This window comes from Oncorhynchus clarkii, chromosome 29, assembly GCF_045791955.1.
Source record: "Oncorhynchus clarkii lewisi isolate Uvic-CL-2024 chromosome 29, UVic_Ocla_1.0, whole genome shotgun sequence".
In the NCBI taxonomy this organism is placed as follows: domain Eukaryota; kingdom Metazoa; phylum Chordata; class Actinopteri; order Salmoniformes; family Salmonidae; genus Oncorhynchus; species Oncorhynchus clarkii.
The window spans coordinates 38,454,794-38,473,006 of record NC_092175.1 but is presented as its reverse complement, the minus strand read 5'-3'; the positions used below and the strand labels follow the sequence as shown (position 1 = coordinate 38,473,006).

General features: G+C 41.4%; 1 protein-coding gene across 1 annotated transcript; it reads right to left on the bottom strand.

Annotated features, from left to right (window-relative positions):
• Nucleotides 1–2,219: 2,219 nt before the first annotated feature.
• Nucleotides 2,220–17,646, bottom strand: LOC139388232 (uncharacterized). Its single transcript, XM_071134780.1, has 8 exons — nucleotides 17,620–17,646; nucleotides 14,548–15,363; nucleotides 6,867–7,058; nucleotides 6,200–6,252; nucleotides 5,345–5,566; nucleotides 5,057–5,173; nucleotides 4,731–4,928; nucleotides 2,220–2,478 (listed from the first exon to the last, which is right to left on the bottom strand). Exons 1-8 carry the CDS (start codon nucleotides 17,644–17,646, stop codon nucleotides 2,220–2,222), a joined length of 1,884 nt encoding a protein of 627 aa, XP_070990881.1.
• Between the last annotated feature and the right edge of the window lie 567 nt (nucleotides 17,647–18,213).

Genomic DNA, 18,213 nt, shown 5'->3' with positions numbered 1-18,213 from the left:
CAGCTTAGCCTTTTGTTAATCACCCTGTCATCTCAGATTTTGAAATTATGCTTTACAGCCAAAGCAAGACAAGCATTTGTGTAAGTTTATCAATAGCCTAGTATAGCATTATGCCTAGCTAGCAGCAGGCAACCTGGTCACAAAAATCAGACAAGCAATCAAATGAAATTGTTTACCTTTGATGAGCTTCGGGTGTTTTCACTCACGAGACTCACAGTTAGATAGCAAATGTTCCTTTTTCCATAAAGAGTACTTTTGTAGCCGAGATAGCTCAGTTTGGCTGAGAATGCGGTCACGACAACGCCGAAAAATATTAAAAATTAGCTCCATAATATCGACAGAAACATGGCAAACGTTGTTTATAATCAATCCTCAATGTGTTTTTCAAATATCTATTCGATAATATATCAACTGGGACAGCTGTATTTTCAGTAAGACCGGGAGGAAAAATAGCTACCTCTGTCTATTACGCAAGAATTACTCTGAGAGCATTCAGCCGGCCACTTACGCAATGTAGTCGTTTACGCTCATTCTTCAACATAAAGGCATGAAACTACATCAAAAGGCTGTAGACACCTTGGGGAATACTGCGGAGAGTGTGATCACACAGTCGTCCGGAACAGTTGATGCTCTCATGGATGTTACAGTGTTTCTTGCCTTGAACCGAGCATAGAAGTTATTTAGCTCGTCTGGTAGGTTCATGTCACTAGGCAGCTCTCGGCTGTGCTTCCCTTTTTAGTCTGTAATAGTTTGCAAACTCTTCCACTGAAGATGGAGACCCATATCTCCCTCACTAGCTTTAAGCACCAGCTGTCAGAGCAGTTCACAGATCACTGCACCTGGACATAGCCTATCTGTTAACAGGCCATCAAACTACCTCATCCCCATACTGTATGTATTAATTTATCTTGCTCCTTTGCACCCCAGTATCTCTACTTGCACATCATCTTCTGCCCATCTACCATTCCAGTGTTAATTTCTATATTGTAATTACTTCGCCACCATGGCCTATTTACTGCCTTACCTCCCTTATCTTACCTCATTTGCAGTCACTGTATATACACTTTTCTTTTCTCTACTGTATTATTGACTGTATGTTTGTTTATTCCATGTGTAACTCTGTGTTGTTGTATGTGTCAAACTGCTTTGCTCTATTTTGGCCAGGTTGCAGTTGTAAATGAAATGAAATAAAGGTGAAATAAAAAAAATAAAAGTTGAAGATAACAGAGGTTATAACAACGTTGGTGAGAAAACTGTTGAAAGTGAACAGATTCATAGGACCAGCTCTATTGCTAAAATAACATATCCAGGCCGTTTGTTGTTAGATTTATGTGACATTAGAATACTTGTGTTACTGGAGCTAACAACGTACTTGGCCGTGTGGAGGTTCCTGGCCAGGTAGATAACAGCCATGATGGAGTTAGCCATGACCGTCACGGCAAAGACCAGACACCAAAACACATGATAGTATTTGATGGAAACTGTTGATGTGGAAATATCACTGGCGTTTTGAATGTAGCACTGTAAGAGATTAGGACTGACTGCACGTAAGCCATGTTCCAGGAAACTAGGAGAGTCCGTGGGCAAGAGCCCCTGGGTAGTTTTCTTTTGTAAAAACAGCTGTTAATTGGTCATTGGAATCCTGGGAGGTTTAGGTCTGTGACCAAGATGGAATTACAATAAAATACCAGTCTCAAGTCAGGTGTAATGAGGATGCTTTGAACATTGAATTAACTTGACTACTTGATTTGAAGTCCAAGATCATCGTCATATATCACTTAATATAATCAGGTAAATGTTTTCCCCTTCAAAATCTTAAGCTAACAAGAGGTATGTTTTTGCCATTTTCTTTAACAAGGGTCTGGCATACCTCCACATACACCCTGAATTCAAGCCCTGGTTATAGGACGTCTATGGTGAGGTTATCATGCAGGGGTTGGCTGACATACAGGTATCTATCTATATGGTAACTTCTGCTTGCTAAGCACTTTGTGAAACTGAGCTGTAGAAGGGGCTTTATAAATAGATTTGATTTGTATTAGGGTTTTATCCAGCCTTTTTATTATGACATTTTCTGTATAGCTTTAAAAGCATATCGCCAAAATAATATCAATATTTCATTTAAGAAAAACATAATTCACTATGGCAGATACAGTATATCTTACACAGCATATCAATCAAAAACAAGTCAAATAGAGATATAAATAAATAGTAACACTTCATGTTGATTGGTGCAGCACCTCAGCTCTCTGTGCTCTTCTTTTACTAAGCAGCTTCTTGGCCGATTCCTTAAACTCCTCTGTCTTCAGAACATATATGATGGGGTTGAGCATGGGCGGCAGCACCGAGGTCAGGGAGAGGTTGATGATCCGGGCGTTGGTTGGTATGATTGAGTGAAGGAAGTATGTAAAATTAATAGGCAGGTAGAATATCGCTACGAGTATCAGGTGTGAGGTACACGTCTTCAAGGCTCTGACTCTGAGAGAGAGAGAGAAAAAGAGAAGGAGAGAGAGAATGAGAGAGAGAGAAAATTAGAGGAGAGAGAGGGAGAGAGAGGAAGAGAGAAGTAGAGAGAGGGAAAGCGAGAGAAGGAGAGTGAAGGAGAGAAAGAGGGAGAGAGAGAGGGAGAGAGAGAGAGTGAGAGAGAGAGGGGGAGAGACAGAGAGAAACAGACAGAGACATAGAGAGAGAGAGAGAGAGAGAGAGAGAGAGAGAGAGAGGGAGAGAGAGGGAGAGAGAGAGAGTGAGAGAGAGAGGGGGAGAGACAGAGAGAAACAGACAGAGACATAGAGAGAGAGAGAGAGAGAGAGAGAGAGAGAGAGAGAGAGATAGATAGAGAGAGAGAGAGAGAGAGAGAGAGAGAGAGAGAGAGAGAGAGAGAGAGAGAGAGAGAGAGAGAGAGAGAGAGAAAATGACAAAAGTGTCAGTACAGTAAGTCATCATCTATCCAGTTCAATGACATTCTCAGTATTTACAGTATTTATCACTAGAACAACATACATTATATATACAAAGGTATGTGGACACCCCTTCAAATTAGTGGATGCGGCTATTTCAGCCACAGCCAGGATTATAAAACTGTATAAAATGTTATAGGATGCTACCTTTCCAACCAGCCAGTCAGCTGCCCCGGTCAAGTAAGTGTTATTATTGGAGATTGCCAATGTCTAGGAGCAAGAACGGCTCAGCCACAAAGTGGTAGGCAACACAAGCTCACAGAACGGGACCGGCGAGTAATGAAGCACATAAAAATCATCTGTCCTCACTACTGAGTTTCAAACTGCCTCTGGAAGTAATTAACTGTTCTTCGGGAGGTTCATGAAATGGGTTTCCATGGCTAATCAACCGCAAACAAGCCTATGCTCACTGTGATCAAGACCAAGTGTCTCCTGGAGTGCTGTAAAACTCGCAGATATTGGACTCTAGAGGAGTGAAAACACGTTCTCTGGAGTGATGAATCACGCTTCATCATCTGGCAGTCCGATGGACGATTCTGGGTGTGGCAGACTGCAGGAGAACACTACCTGCCCCAATGCATAGTTCCAACTGTAAAGTTTAGTGGAGGACGAATAATGGTCTGGGGCTGTTGTTCATGGTTCGGGCTAGGCCTCTTAGTTGCAGTGAAGGGATATCTTAACGCTACAGCATACAATGACATTCTGGATTCTGTGCTTCCAAATTTCATATTTCAGCATGACAATACCCCAGTGCACAAAGCGAGGTCCATACAGAAGTGGTTTGTCGAAATCAGTGTGGAAGAACTTGACTAGCTTGCACAGAGCCCTAACCTCAACCCCATCGAACACCTTTGGGATGAATTGGAACGCCGACTGCAAGCCAGACCAAATCGCCCAACATCAGCGTCCGACATCACTGAAGCTCTTGTGGCTGAATGGAAGCAAGTCCCTGCAGCAATGTTCCAACATCTAGTGGAAAGCCTTCCCAGAAGAGTGGAGGATGTTATAGCAGCAATGTTTCAACATCTAGTGGAAAGCCTTCCCAGAAGAGTGGAGGCTGTTATAACAGCAATGTTCCAACATCTAGTGGAAAGCCTTCCCAGAATAGTGGAGGCTGTTATAACAGCAATGTTCCAACATCTAGTGGAAAGCCTTCCCAGAAGAGTCGAGGCTGTTATAACAGCAATGTTCCAACATCTAGTGGAAAGCCTTCCCAGAAGAGTGGAGGCTGTTATAACAGCAATGTTCCAACATCTAGTGAAACACCTTCCCAGAAGAGTGGAGGCTGTTATAGCAGCAACGTTCCAACATCTAGTGGAAAGCCTTCCCAGAATAGTAGAGGCTGTTATAACAGCAATGTTCCAACATCTAGTGGAAAGCCTTCCCAGAATAGTGGAGGCTGTTATAGCAGCAATGTTCCAACATCTAGTGGAAAGCCTTCCCAGAATAGTAGAGGCTGTTATAACAGCAATGTTCCAACATCTAGTGGAAAGCCTTCCCAGAATAGTGGAGGCTGTTATAACAGCATTTTTCCAACATCTAGTGGAAAGCCTTCCCAGAATAGTGGAGGCTGTTATAGCAGCAAATGGGGGACCAACTCCATTTTAATGCCCATGATTTTGAATGAGATGTCTGATGAGCAGGTGTCCACATACTTTTGGTCCTGTAGTGTATATCTGAGACAGCACAACAATCAGTATCAGAGCTATCTGTTTAGGTATATAAACTAAATCTCTGGCTAAATCTCTGACTCTGATCAGTATGACTTCTCACCTGTCCTGGGGCAGTGTGATGGTGAACAGGGCGTGTGTGATGCAGATGTATGATGATATGATGAAGACCATGGGGAACAATAGGATTATACTGGGGTTGAGATAAGATATTACTATGTTAGGGACCACATCAGAACAGGGGGCCGCCAGACGGAACAGGGGACCGTGGTCACAGAAGTAGCTGTTGATCACCAGAGACCTACAATACAATACATCTTCATTGTCCACATGTTACTGTGATCAACTGATCATTTATTTTTACAGCACCCGGCCCGGGATTCAAACCGGGAACCTTTCGGCAACAGGTTCACCTCCTCAGCCACCTACCGGCAGAAGGAGAGTCGGGTGATGAGGCACACAGCCAGCAACACCAGGAACACAGCAATCGCCCAGGCAGCACCCGTCAGCTGGAACATGGACCTGTGAGTCACTATCATATGGTACCTGTGTGGACAGTGGAAAGAAGCTGTTATCAGGGATTTTAGATGCAGTGTATTCATATATCAGGTTGAATTGTCAGTGAAAGCAGAAACATTATTATCACACAAGGGGCAATTATGAAGGCCTTTTGAATTGTATTTTTTGAATTATTAGATTTGATGTATTATCTGAGACCTGAGTGGGCAGCAGATGGCCACCAGTCTGTCGTAAGAGAGGATGGTGAGGTTGAAGGACTGCATGTTGAGGAAGAGGAAGATGAAGAAGAGGCTAGTGAGGCAATGGTCGTAGGAGATGAGATGTCTGCTGAAGAGGAACATATCCAGGAGCTTGGGGACCATGGCAGTGCTCCCACACACGTCTGTGAAGGCCAGGTTGAACACAGCAATGTACTTGGGGCTGTAAGGGTAAAATCCTGACTTGATTATCTCCATAGGAAAATGTTTGTATGTACACTAGACACAGGACATAGACAATTACAGAGAAGGTAAATACAATCAATCAGTGAAGAAGTAAACAAAAAGTGCAGATCCTAAACATCTTTACACTGACATCTGTAATGTGTAAGTTATCAACTATAGACCATCCAGCTGACCTAATTTTGGTTTTCATTCAGAATCAACTATAGACCATCCAGCTGAACCTAATGGTGGTTTTCATTCAGAATCAACTATAGACCATCTTTCTGACCCAATGGTGGTTTTCATTCAGAATCAACTATAGACCATCCAGCTGGACCCAATGGTGGTTTTCATTCAGAATCAACTATAGACCATCCAGCTGAACCTAATGGTGGTTTTCATTCAGCCTTCTTGAGAGGCAGGCCGGTAACCAGGGATACAGTTGAAATCCCGAGCTGATGGGGGGAATCTAAAAGGAGTGAACTAGCAGCCAGAGCCCCTGTGCTGCTTCAGCTTGTGTTGTGTGTGTGTTGTGGTTCATCTGGTTGGGTTTTGGAACTGCAAAAATACAGTCCAATAAAGGTAGAATTATGCTGTATTATTACCACTGAGATAAAAGAGGACTGATTACCTGTGGAGACTGTTGTCCATGTAGATAACCATCATGACGAAGGTGTTTCCCACCTAGACCCAATACACACACACACACACACACACACACACACACACACACACACACACACACACACACACACACACACACACACACACACACACACACACACACACACACACACACACACACACACACACACACACACACACACAGGAGGAACCATGACCCACAATGTATATACAGGTAAAATAATTTGGCCGTTGACTATATGTGGTGCTATAGGACCCCAGCTGAAATGAATCTGCACCATATCAGGGTTTCTTAAGTTCAAAAAAGATGTGCTTTCGATAGGTAAGTGAAACCTTTTCTAGTTAATCAAGTGGATAAAATCAAATCATTGTGGACGTCAGCTAGTTATTAGCGCCCTGGACCAGAGCTAGTTTGTAACAACCTGGACCTAAGCTAGTTTGCAACAGCATGGACCAAAGCTAGTTTGTAACAGCCTGGACCAGAGCTAGTTTGTAACAGCCTGGACCAGAGCTAGTTTGTAACAGCCTGGACTACAGCTAGTTTGTAACAGACTGGACCAGAGCTAGTTAGTAACAGCCTGGATCACACATAGTTTGTAACAGCGTAGACCAGATATAGTTTGTAACAGCATAGACCTGAGCTATGGACTAACCAGAGAGATGATGTATACGAAGCAGAGGAAGACGTAATAGTACTCCATGTGGGGGATGCCGATGAAACCACTGATGAAGAAGTAAGGGGGTCGGATAATGGTGTCAATGTTATCTGTCTGGTTAGGGTCAGAGGTCAGGTAACTCATCCTGACTGGTGGTGTTATCAGTGATTCCTCCTGGCTCGTAACAATCTGTGGAAATATAAAATAAATACATTACTGTTTTTTAATTCACCTGTTGAGACATTGCAATGAGTGAAACATCATCAATACAAGGGCAAATGGGCCTCCCGGGTGGCGCAGTGGTTAAGGGCGCTGTACTGCAGCGCCAGCTGTGCCTCCAGAGACTCTGGGTTTGCGCCCAGGCTCTGTCGTAACCGGCATTGACCGGGAGGTCCGTGGGGCGACGCACAATTGGCCTAGCATCCTCCGGGTTAGGGAGGGTTTGGCCGGTAGGGATATCCTTGTCTCATCGCGCACCAGCGACTCCTGTGGCAGGCCGTGCGCAGTGCGCGCTAACCAAGGTTGCCAGGTGCACAGTGTTTCCTCTGACACATTGGTGTGGCTGGCTTCCGGGTTGGATGCGCGCTGTGTTAAGAAGCAGTGCGGCTGGTTGGGTTGTGTATCGGAGGACGCATGACTTTCAACCTTCGTCTCTCCCGAGCCCGTACGGGAGTTGTAGTAATGAGACAAGATAGTAGCTACTAAACAGTAGGATACCACGAAATTGGGGAGAAAAAGGGGGTAAAACATAAAAAATAAAAATAAAAAAAAATAAAAAAAACTAAAAAAAAAAACTGTGTTGTATTCTGAACATCTAAACTAGCCTAGAAAAAAGGGGTAAAATTCGAAAATAAATAAATATCCAAGTTCAATTGTCTATTGTTTATGTTATCATATTTAAAAAAGAAGAATACAATTATTTTATCTGACAACAAAGTACAAAATAGAATCCATTTGACTTTTACTCAGATACAGTTAAACAATTCTAATGAATAATCCAAGGAATAGCACTGGAAAGGTGATATTGGTTTCACGTTCCCTCCATTAGAATAACTCTTACCTGTTGAACCCTCATACTGTATAGTCTAACATGGTACAACTACATACTGCAGAAACTAAGTCTTATCTGGTCTTACCACAGACTTGATCCAAATGTCTCTCTTCAGTAGTCTGGTGATGTGTGTTGGACTGAAGACCAATTTGCGGTGCTGGCTCTGTTATACCTGCAGCCCCATGGTGAATCTGTAGTAGGATGTCCCTTGTGGACCACCGTACTTGTGTATGACACACCTTGATTGAGTGAAGAAGACATGTCGGAGATGAAAACCCTTGCTGTTGTTGTTGTTGTTGTTGTTGTTGTTGTTGTGTGGTTGTCATAGGACACATCTCTATACATTTCTGGATCTACCAACCACACAGGCTGAGAAGAGAGAGGAGGGAGCTGGTAGAAAGAGAGAGGAAAGAGAGAGGAAGGAGGAGAGAGAAAGAGAGTAGAAAGCAGAGAGAGTGAGAGTAGAAAGTAGAGAGAAAGAGAGGAGAGTTGACTATTCAGATCCCATCAAAGTTATATTTGTTATGTTTTGGTTACTGTGGTAATTTTAATAATTTAGCAGACACTCTCATCCAGTTGAGCTAATGACAGTAGTGTAAAGTACTGAAGTAAAACTACTTTAAGGTGCTAATTAAGTCGTTTTTTGGGGTGAATCTGTACTTTCCTTTAATATTTATATTTTTGTCTACTTTTACTTTGACTTCACTACATTCCTTAAGAAAATATTGTACATTTTACTCCAGGATTATTACTAGACCTCTATCTATCTGTAGTTTCATATAGGATGATTTCTAAACATCTATCTATCTGTAGTTTCATAGAGGATGATTTCTAAACATCTATCTATCTGTAGTTTCATATAGGATGATTTCTAAACATCTATCTATCTGTAGTGTTATAGAGGATGATTACTAGACCTCTATCTATCTGTAGTTTCATATAGGATGATTACTAGACCTCTATCTATCTGTAGTTTCATATAGGATGATTACTAGACCTCTATCTATCTGTAGTTTCATATAGGATGATTACTAGACCTCTATCTATCTGTAGTTTCATAGAGGATGATTACTAGACCTCTATCTATCTGTAGTATCATAGAGGATGATTACCAGACCTCTATCTATCTGTAGTATCATAGAGGATGATTACCAGACCTCTATCTATCTGTAGTATCATAGAGGATGATTACCAGACCTCTATCTATCTGTAGTATTATAGAGGATGATTACCAGACCTCTATCTATCTGTAGTATCATAGAGGATGATTACATGAGTATCCTTATGAGTACACTGTCAATGAGGACCGGCTTGTCCACATAGCTTAGAAACGCTCTCTACAGATGAGAGAGAGAGATAGATAGAAGGAGAGAGAAAGCAACTCATGTGTAAGCAACAGGTCAAACCCAGCTAACAACAAATGTTCCCACATCTTTAGAGAATGTTCCCTTAGGAGTCTCATTACGTCATTAACTAACATTTTCATAGGAATGTTCCCGTGATGTGCAAGGAATTTTTTCAAGAATCCAATCCCTTAATGTCAAATAGAACTTACCCAGAACATGATATGAATATTCTGGAAAAGTCTCAGGAGAACGTTTCAAATACTTTGTAAAAAATATAAAAATAACATTACACATCATATCTCGTTACTGTTGCTGAGCCAATTAAGGCCCTGATTGTTGATCTACTGATCCATTCACTTCTCTTCGTCTGTTGACAAAGTTAGGGATAGCCACACAATGCTTTTAAGATAGTGTTTTCAACTTACATATTTGACACACATGATTACATTGTGCGTGTTCAATTAATCAGTCGTTGTTATTCAACCAATCCTCACGTGCGATTATGAACTCACAATCTCTTGGTTTACGTTACTCCGATCTTCCTGCTACGCCACCACATCCATTTAAGGTATCAATTATTCAGACTATTCTCTCATTATTGATTTTATTGACTTATTTCAGAATGAAGAAGAAACCCCCACACTGCTCTTGATAGTATCACTGCTCTTGATAGTATCACTGCTCTTGATAGTATCACTGCTCTTGATAGTATCACTGCTCTTGATAGTATCACTGCTCTTCATTCAGCTTTACGTATCGGCAAGGCCTTCGTCAGAAAGTGCATTTTAATTTGGCGTTCTTCTTTTTTCTCATCTTATTCAACTGTTACCATGTACCTGCAACAAAGATCGCTCAGATGTGTCTTTTAAAATACTATTTCAGCAAATGTTGGTGGGGCACCTGAACCTGTTTTAATGATACTCCCGAATCTCTATGATCAATAAAATATTTTCTTGATTATACTTTTAACAGAACTGGGATTTACTTCAATGTGCGTTCACCCTATCAAGTTGTTTCAGAGTGCCTAGTGAGGAGGGGTTAGGGATTCTTCTGGACAGGACCTAAATATACTGGCCTAATAACCAAATGCGCTAGAGATATGCCTTATTGGGACAATGGTTAGAGCGATCATTGGTGCTGGTGGGTTCGAGACCCAGGCCAGCAATATATGTCATTCATTATTTGGCAGCAGTTACAACACACTTTTCACTTTTTAATTAAATGCAGTTTCTCATTTTACATTTGAAAACTTTACAGTCCAATATCAAACAACCACGAAGAGGTAGGCTCTCTCTCCCTCAGTTGTCTATGTACATCAACAACTAGCTAATGTTAGCCAGAGTGAGGTGAGCTCAACTCTATCGAGCAAACAGTAGATAAACAATGCCGTCAACACACCACTGATGAATGATGAACGATGGGGAATAGTATCCTGCTCGCCCTCTGCAGCTTTCCTGCCAATGTGTGCATGTCCCAACCCACATTTTGACAACTGAATGTGAACTTGCCTGCCTGCTAATTTGATCAATGCCAAATCCATTTGATTGATATTTAGAGATATGCTAACTGTTGACAACATAGCTAGCATAGCTAGCTAGCAAAGTGATTCACATTTCTTGCTAGTTAACCAAATGACACCTGCATCTGTAGCTGTAGCCACCAAAAAACGATATGGGGGGGGGGGAAAGTAATTCACCCACTTGTCCAAGGACATGACATCCTCCCTAGCTAACATTAGGCCTTGTGTGTTTAGCTTGCTAAATAAATAGCTACATAAATAGATAAGCTAGCCTATTAGCCACATTACTCAGTCATGGAATTTTGAGTCAAATTTAACCTATTTTAAAACTTCATATAAAGTTGGCTTTGAAGTATAAACTGGGAATTTTATATTTTTACTGATATTATGATTGTCTGTTGGATTCCAATCACCAAAGTAGTTCAAATGCTATCCATTCAACTTTAAACATTTTAAATAAGTAAGTTCCCATGAAATGTGTCTGGAACATTGATATCTTATATTTTGAGGACATGGCAACCATGTCCTGTATATGTTCAGTAAACATGGTAACCATGTTAACACACACAACAGTCAGGTATTATCAGTAATGTAATGGCTTACAGATTGCAGTGACACTGATGATGTTATGACGTTGACAATGGCTTGTTTTTATTGTTACTAAGCTTCAATAAAATAAATATAGCTATTTCATTAACAGCAATGCACAGTGACATAGTGGTCTTCTCTCATATAAACATTACCCATATTTTATATTTCTTTGTTTCTGTAACTTTAAATGTATTTTGTAAAATAATCCTTTAAATGAGACCAAACTCTTTGGTCCTGTGTGGCTCAGACAGACCTCCCAGGATGCATCCCAAATGGTACCCTATTCCCTATATTATTACATTTTTATAAATTTTTATTTCAGCTTTATTTTATTTAACCGGGTAGGCTAGTTGAGAACAAGTTCTCATTTGCAACTGCTACCAGTTCAAGATAAAGCATAGCAGTTCAACACATACAACAACACAGAGTTACACATGGAATAAACAAACATACAGTCAATAATACAGTAGAAAAAAGGAAAACAAAAAGTCTATAAACTGTGAGTGTAAATTAATTAAGATAAGGGAGTTAAGGCAATAAATAGGCCATGATGGCAAAGTAATTACAATTTCGCAATTCAACACTGGAATGATAGATGTGCAGAAGATGAATGTACGATATAGTGCACTACTTTTGGTTCCTGGTCACCTGGCACTATAAAGGGAATAGGGTGCCATTTGGGACAAATTGTCTTCCAGCTTCTCCATTGCATCGCTGTAGGCCTCAATAACCAGGTCCTGATTGAATGAATGCAACCAATCATTATTAATGGTTCTTATGGGTGATGATGATGACACAATGGGAATAGACATTAACTACTACACTGGTGGGGATTGTGACCTAGTAAAGCTGTGTAGCATATTATAGCTATAATTTCTTGACTTCATTATTATATCACTTTATGCAGAGGGCCTGTGGATTCATTGATAAATAGTCAGGTTACAATCAAGCTCCTTTCTATAGATGAATCCTTCCCAACTAGCAGCAGCACCAACTTTAGTTGCACAACAACATGTTATCTCCATCACTTCACTTCTCTGTCATTCACACATCTCTCACGTGAAACTCTTCTCACTCGCAGATGAGTATGGGAGGGTACTTTCAGAATAAAACCCCAAAATAAATTCTAGATGGCGATGCCATAATAAAAGTCTTGATATACCTTACATACTGCCGTTCTGATGACTAAATTATCGCTGAATACCATGGCTCCACTAGTACTATTGACAATCTCTTCATGGTGTGCTTGGGGCTATGGTCCTGGCCTAGTAGGCATAAGAAAGAACAAGTTCCAGATCAATCTTTGCCGTGAAATAAGGAAAAGTCAAATGTACTCCGAGAGGGCTTCATCCTTGTCCAATTTCATCCTCGTCCAATCTTTATCAGTGTTTAGACAATTGGGTGTTTGTTCAATTGTGTGTGGTTGTGGTGTGCATCGTTGTTGCGGTGTGTGTCGGCCATAGGGCCCAACACAATTTGCCCAGCGTTGTCCGGGATTGGCTGGGGTAGGCCGACATTGTAAATAATAATTTGTTCTTAACAGACTTACCTAGTTAAGTAAAGGTTAAATTAGAAAAATATATATAAAGGGGTACTAATACATATATATACAGTGCCTTGCGAAAGTATTCGGCCCCCTTGAACTTTGCGACCTTTTGCCACATTTCAGGCTTCAAACATAAATATATAAAACTGTATTTTTTTGTGAAGAATCAACAACAAGTGGGACACAATCATGAAGTGGAACGACATTTATTGGATATTTCAAACTTTTTTAACAAATCAAAAACTGAAAAATTGGGCGTGCAAAATTATTCAGCCCCTTTACTTTCAGTGCAGCAAACTCTCTCCAGAAGTTCAGTGAGGATCTCTGAATGATCCAATGTTGACCTAAATGACTAATGATGATAAATACAATCCACCTGTGTGTAATCAAGTCTCCGTATAAATGCACCTGCACTGTGATAGTCTCAGAGGTCCGTTAAAAGCGCAGAGAGCATCATGAAGAACAAGGAACACACCAGGCAGGTCCGAGATACTGTTGTGAAGAAGTTTAAAGCCGGATTTGGATACAAAAAGATTTCCCAAGCTTTAAACATCCCAAGGAGCACTGTGCAAGCGATAATATTGAAATGGAAGGAGTATCAGACCACTGCAAATCTACCAAGACCTGGCCGTCCCTCTAAACTTTCAGCTCATACAAGGAGAAGACTGATCAGAGATGCAGCCAAGAGGCCCATGATCACTCTGGATGAACTGCAGAGATCTACAGCTGAGGTGGGAGACTATGTCCATAGCACAACAATCAGTCGTATATTGCACAAATCTGGCCTTTATGGAAGAGTGGAAAGAAAGCCATTTCTTAAAGATATCCATAAAAAGTGTTGTTTAAAGTTTGCCACAAGCCACCCGGGAGACACACCAAACATGTGGAAGAAGGTGCTCTGGTCAGATGAAACCAAAATTGAACTTTTTGGCAACAATGCAAAATGTTATGTTTGGCGTAAAATCAACACAGCTCATCACCCTGAACACACCATCCCCACTGTCAAACATGGTGGTGGCAGCATCATGGTTTGGGCCTGCTTTTCTTCAGCAGGGACAGGGAAGATGGTTAAAATTGATGGGAAGATGGATGGAGCCAAATACAGGACCATTCTGGAAGAAAACCTGATGGAGTCTGCAAAAGACCTGAGACTGGGACGGAGATTTGTCTTCCAACAAGACAATGATCCAAAACATAAAGAAAAATCTACAATGGAATGGTTCAAAAATAAACATATCCAGGTGTTAGAATGGCCAAGTCAAAGTCCAGACCTGAATCCAATCGAGAATCTGTGTGAAGATCTGAAAACTGCTGTTCACAAATGCTCTCCATCCAACCTCACTGAGCTCGAGCTGTTTTGCAAGGAGGAATGTGAAAAAATGTCAGTCTCTCGATGTGCAAAACTGATAGAGACATACCCCAAGCGACTTACAGCTGTAATCGCAGCAAAAGGTGGCGCTACAAAGTATTAACTTAAGGGGGCTGAATAATTTTGCACCCCCAATTTTTCAGTTTTTGATTTGTTAAAAAAGTTTGAAATATCCAATAAATGTCGTTCCACTTCATGATTGTGTCCCACTTGTTGTTGATTCTTCACAAAAAATACAGTTTTATATATTTATGTTTGAAGCCATAATCAGTAAAGCATTACGCTCCGTCAGATTCAGTCTCACTCCTATCCTCGTCAACAACACAGAGACTAACTTGGGAGCGTAGTAACAGGACACCACAATGATGTGACAAATACAGGCATTAAACACCTGCACTCTGCTCTCGTTGTTAGGCAGTCTCAGTACTGTGTAGATCAGATTCACGTATGACAGCAGAATGAATATGAACTGTGCACCAATCAACCACAGACGCAGGATGATGGGAAGCATCCAATAGGGTTCAGGGTTGACACAGGCAGCTCTGACCATAGCAGGATAGTCACAGAACACATATCTAATGATGGGCTGGCAGTATGGAAGGCTGTCTACCTGAGCTGCTACTACCCCCATGACCCCTAACCCTATCAGCCAGGTAGCTGTGATCAACAGGAAGAGCCGTGGGTTAGTCAGGATGCTGTGGTACCTAAGAGGGGTGCTGATAGCGATGGTTCGGTCCAAAGCCATCAGGGACAGGGCCAGACACTCTTTGATGTCACCCAGGTGGTAGATGGACATGCTTGATATGCAGGAGTAGTAAGAGATGGTTTTGACCTCGGCCAGCAGGACAGAGATCATGGTGATGCTGGTGCTGGTGGTGAACATGATGTCCACCACGGCCAGGTTACAGATGAGGAGGTACATGGGCGTGTGCAGCCGTCTGTCCGTCAAAATGATGCAGATGTTGGTGTCGCTTCCCAGAATCACAAGGAAATAGGTGATGAAGATGAGGAAGCCCAGGAGCTTCTGGTGAGAGAGGTGGTCGAAGCCAGTGATGGTAAACTCCTCCACATTCTTCCCAGTGAAATTCACCTATATAGTTTGACATAAGAACATTTTAACAAAACCATCACAATTTATAGATCCAAAAGTCATCAGCCAATAAGACCACAGACTGCAACACGGCTGGCTTTCATCTCTCCTCTCTAATCAGGGAATGACTGTCGAATACCCATCAGTGAATTACCACTAAGAAAAAAGGCCAACAGTACTGTGGATCTAGACTCCTAGATCTGAATACCCCTCAGGATATAACATCTCCTTTAGTGAGTGGTATCGTATCTCTGGGGAGTAAACACCTACAGACAACATGTTTAATCATTAGATGCTATGCTATGCTACGCTATGGAGCTATGTTTTCTCTGGGGTGTAAACACATACAGACAACAGATGTAATCATTAGACGCTATACTATGCTATGATACGCTTTCTCTGGGGCTCAACACCTACAGTCCCCAGGTCCAGAGGTCTAGTCATTAGACTAATGGTTTCCCTCTCTTATTAAGGTTAATAAACATCATCAGGGAGCAGTATTACCACTTCCTCATTGAATTGATAGTCCCACTGTCCATCCAACTGGCTCCATGTGGACAAAGATACAGTAGATGATTTGCAATGTATACACTATCTCTAGATATACCCAGGCAATTCACACAAGGAGGTACAACTTCGATGGCCTCACCTGCTTCGTACTGCAAGACTAAACGAAAACTTTCAGATTGTAATGTATCTCAAGGTAGTGGTAAAAGGGAAAACATACACCTACGCCAAATACATTTAAACTGTCTTTCACAATTACTGACGTTTAATCCTAGTAAACATTCCCTGTCGTAGGTAAATTAGGATCATCACTTTATTTTAAGAGTGTGAAACGTCAGAATAATAGTAGAGAGAATTATTTATTCCAGCTATTTCAGCTTTATTTCATCAAATCCTCAGTGGGTCAGAAGTTTGAATATGCTCAATTAGTATTTGGTAGCATTGCCTTTAAATTGTTTAACTTGGGTCAAGAGTTTCAGGTAGCCTTCCACAAGCTTCCCGCAAAAAGTTGGGTGAAATTTGGCCCATTCCACCTGACAGAGGTGGTGTAACTGAGTCATGTTTGTAGGCCTCCCTGCTCACACACACTTTTTCAGTTCTGCCAACATATTTTCCATTTGGAAGACCTGTTTGCGACTGAGGTCTTGAGATGTTGCTTCAATACATCCACATAATTTTCCTTCTTCATAGTGCCATCTATTTTGTGATGTGCATCAGTCCCTCCTGCAGCAAAGCACCACCACAACATGATGCTGCCACCCCGGTGCTTCACGGTTGGGATGGTGTTCTTTGGCTTGCAAGCCTCCCCCTTTTTCAAACAAACATGATGATGGTCATTATGGCCAAACAGTTGTATTTTTGTTTCATCAGACCAGAGGACATTTCTCCAAAAAGTACGATCTTTGTTCCCATGTGCAGTTGCAAACCGTAGTCTGGCTTTTTTATGGAAGTTTTGGAGCAGTGGCTTCTGATGGCTGTGTGGTCCCATGGTGTTCATACTTGCATACTATTGTTTGTACAGATGAACAAGGTACCTTCAGGTGTTTGGAAATTGCTCCAAAAGGATGAACCAGACTTGTGGAGGTCTACAATTGTTTTTTTGGCTGATGTTCCGTTGATTTTCCTATGATGTCAAGCAAAGAGGCACTGAGTTTGAAGATAGGCATTGAAATACATCCACAGGTACACCACCAATTGACTCAAATGATGTCAATTAGCCTATCAGAAGCTTCTAAAGCCATGACATCCTTTTCTGGAATATTCCAAGCTGTTTAAAGGCACAGTCAGATTAGTGTATGTCAACTTCTGACCAACTGAAATTGTGAAACAGTGAACTATAAGTGAAATCATCTGTCTGTAAAGAATTGTTGAAAAAATGAATTGTGTCATGCACGAAGTAGATGTCCTAACCGACTTTCCAAAAGTATAGTTTGTTATTAACAAGAAATGTGTGGAGTGGTTGAAAATTAGTTTTAATGACGCCAAACTAAGTGTATGTAAACTTCCGACTTCAACTGTACATTTGGGCCTGACATTGTGGCCTAAAGGCAGGCCCCAACTTCATCTGAAGCATAATGTAGCTAACAACAGTTCCATCATCACCTGAATGGCTACCTGTAAACAGGTGAGATGATGACTCAGGATCTCAGGTCTACCAACACTCTAATTAGGTCTCTGATGACCACCTGTTTGTTGATCCTGAGTCTGAGGAGAGTGACAGGGACACTAGACCTGGTGGGAATACTGCTCTGCCATCATACAACTTGTTACTGTACACTCATCACGAGAGAGAGAGAGAGACTCGATTAAGCAACAGGCCAAAGCAATGGCAAGCTAATTAAATATTACTGCTAAATGTAAATTTGCTGAATCATGCCAAAAGACTGTTAATCCATCTCTCTACATTGTCCCTAAAACACACAACAGTTAGTGGGTTGGTAATATGTTCAACACTGTAACATCAACCTTCTCATAGGATCTCATGTCACTCTGTACAGAGTTAACAAATATGCAGTCATCAGAGAGCCAATTATAATGTTGATACACCTGAGAAGAGTGTTTACTGGTCGACAACTTAGGCTGGGGAGAGTTAGGACCTTTTAGGGTCAAAGGGCTACAGAACAAGCTCAATGCAGGTCAGCACTTTTGTTACTACCGTGCATGCTGTCAATTGCAAAGCACTTGAAAATAAACTACTGAAAATGTAGAACTAGACAAGGTTGTCCCTTTTCCCCCCTTTTGTTCACTATTGTGAAAAGCCACTGGTCATCTCAGTCCAGGTCAATGACAACATATCAGGTGCTGTTTCAGAGGGCTCAGGCAGTG

Excerpts from the sequence above, each read along its gene's own strand:
- LOC139388232 (XM_071134780.1), bottom strand. The coding sequence starts at position 17,646 with ATGATGGCAGAGCAGTATTCCCACCAG. Across the intron at positions 4,929-5,056 it reads ACCCGACTCTCCTTCTGCCG|GTCTCTGGTGATCAACAGCT; the intron begins GTAGGTGGCTGA and ends ATTGTATTGTAG. Across the intron at positions 2,479-4,730 it reads ATCACACTGCCCCAGGACAG|AGTCAGAGCCTTGAAGACGT; the intron begins GTGAGAAGTCAT and ends TCTCTCTCTCAG.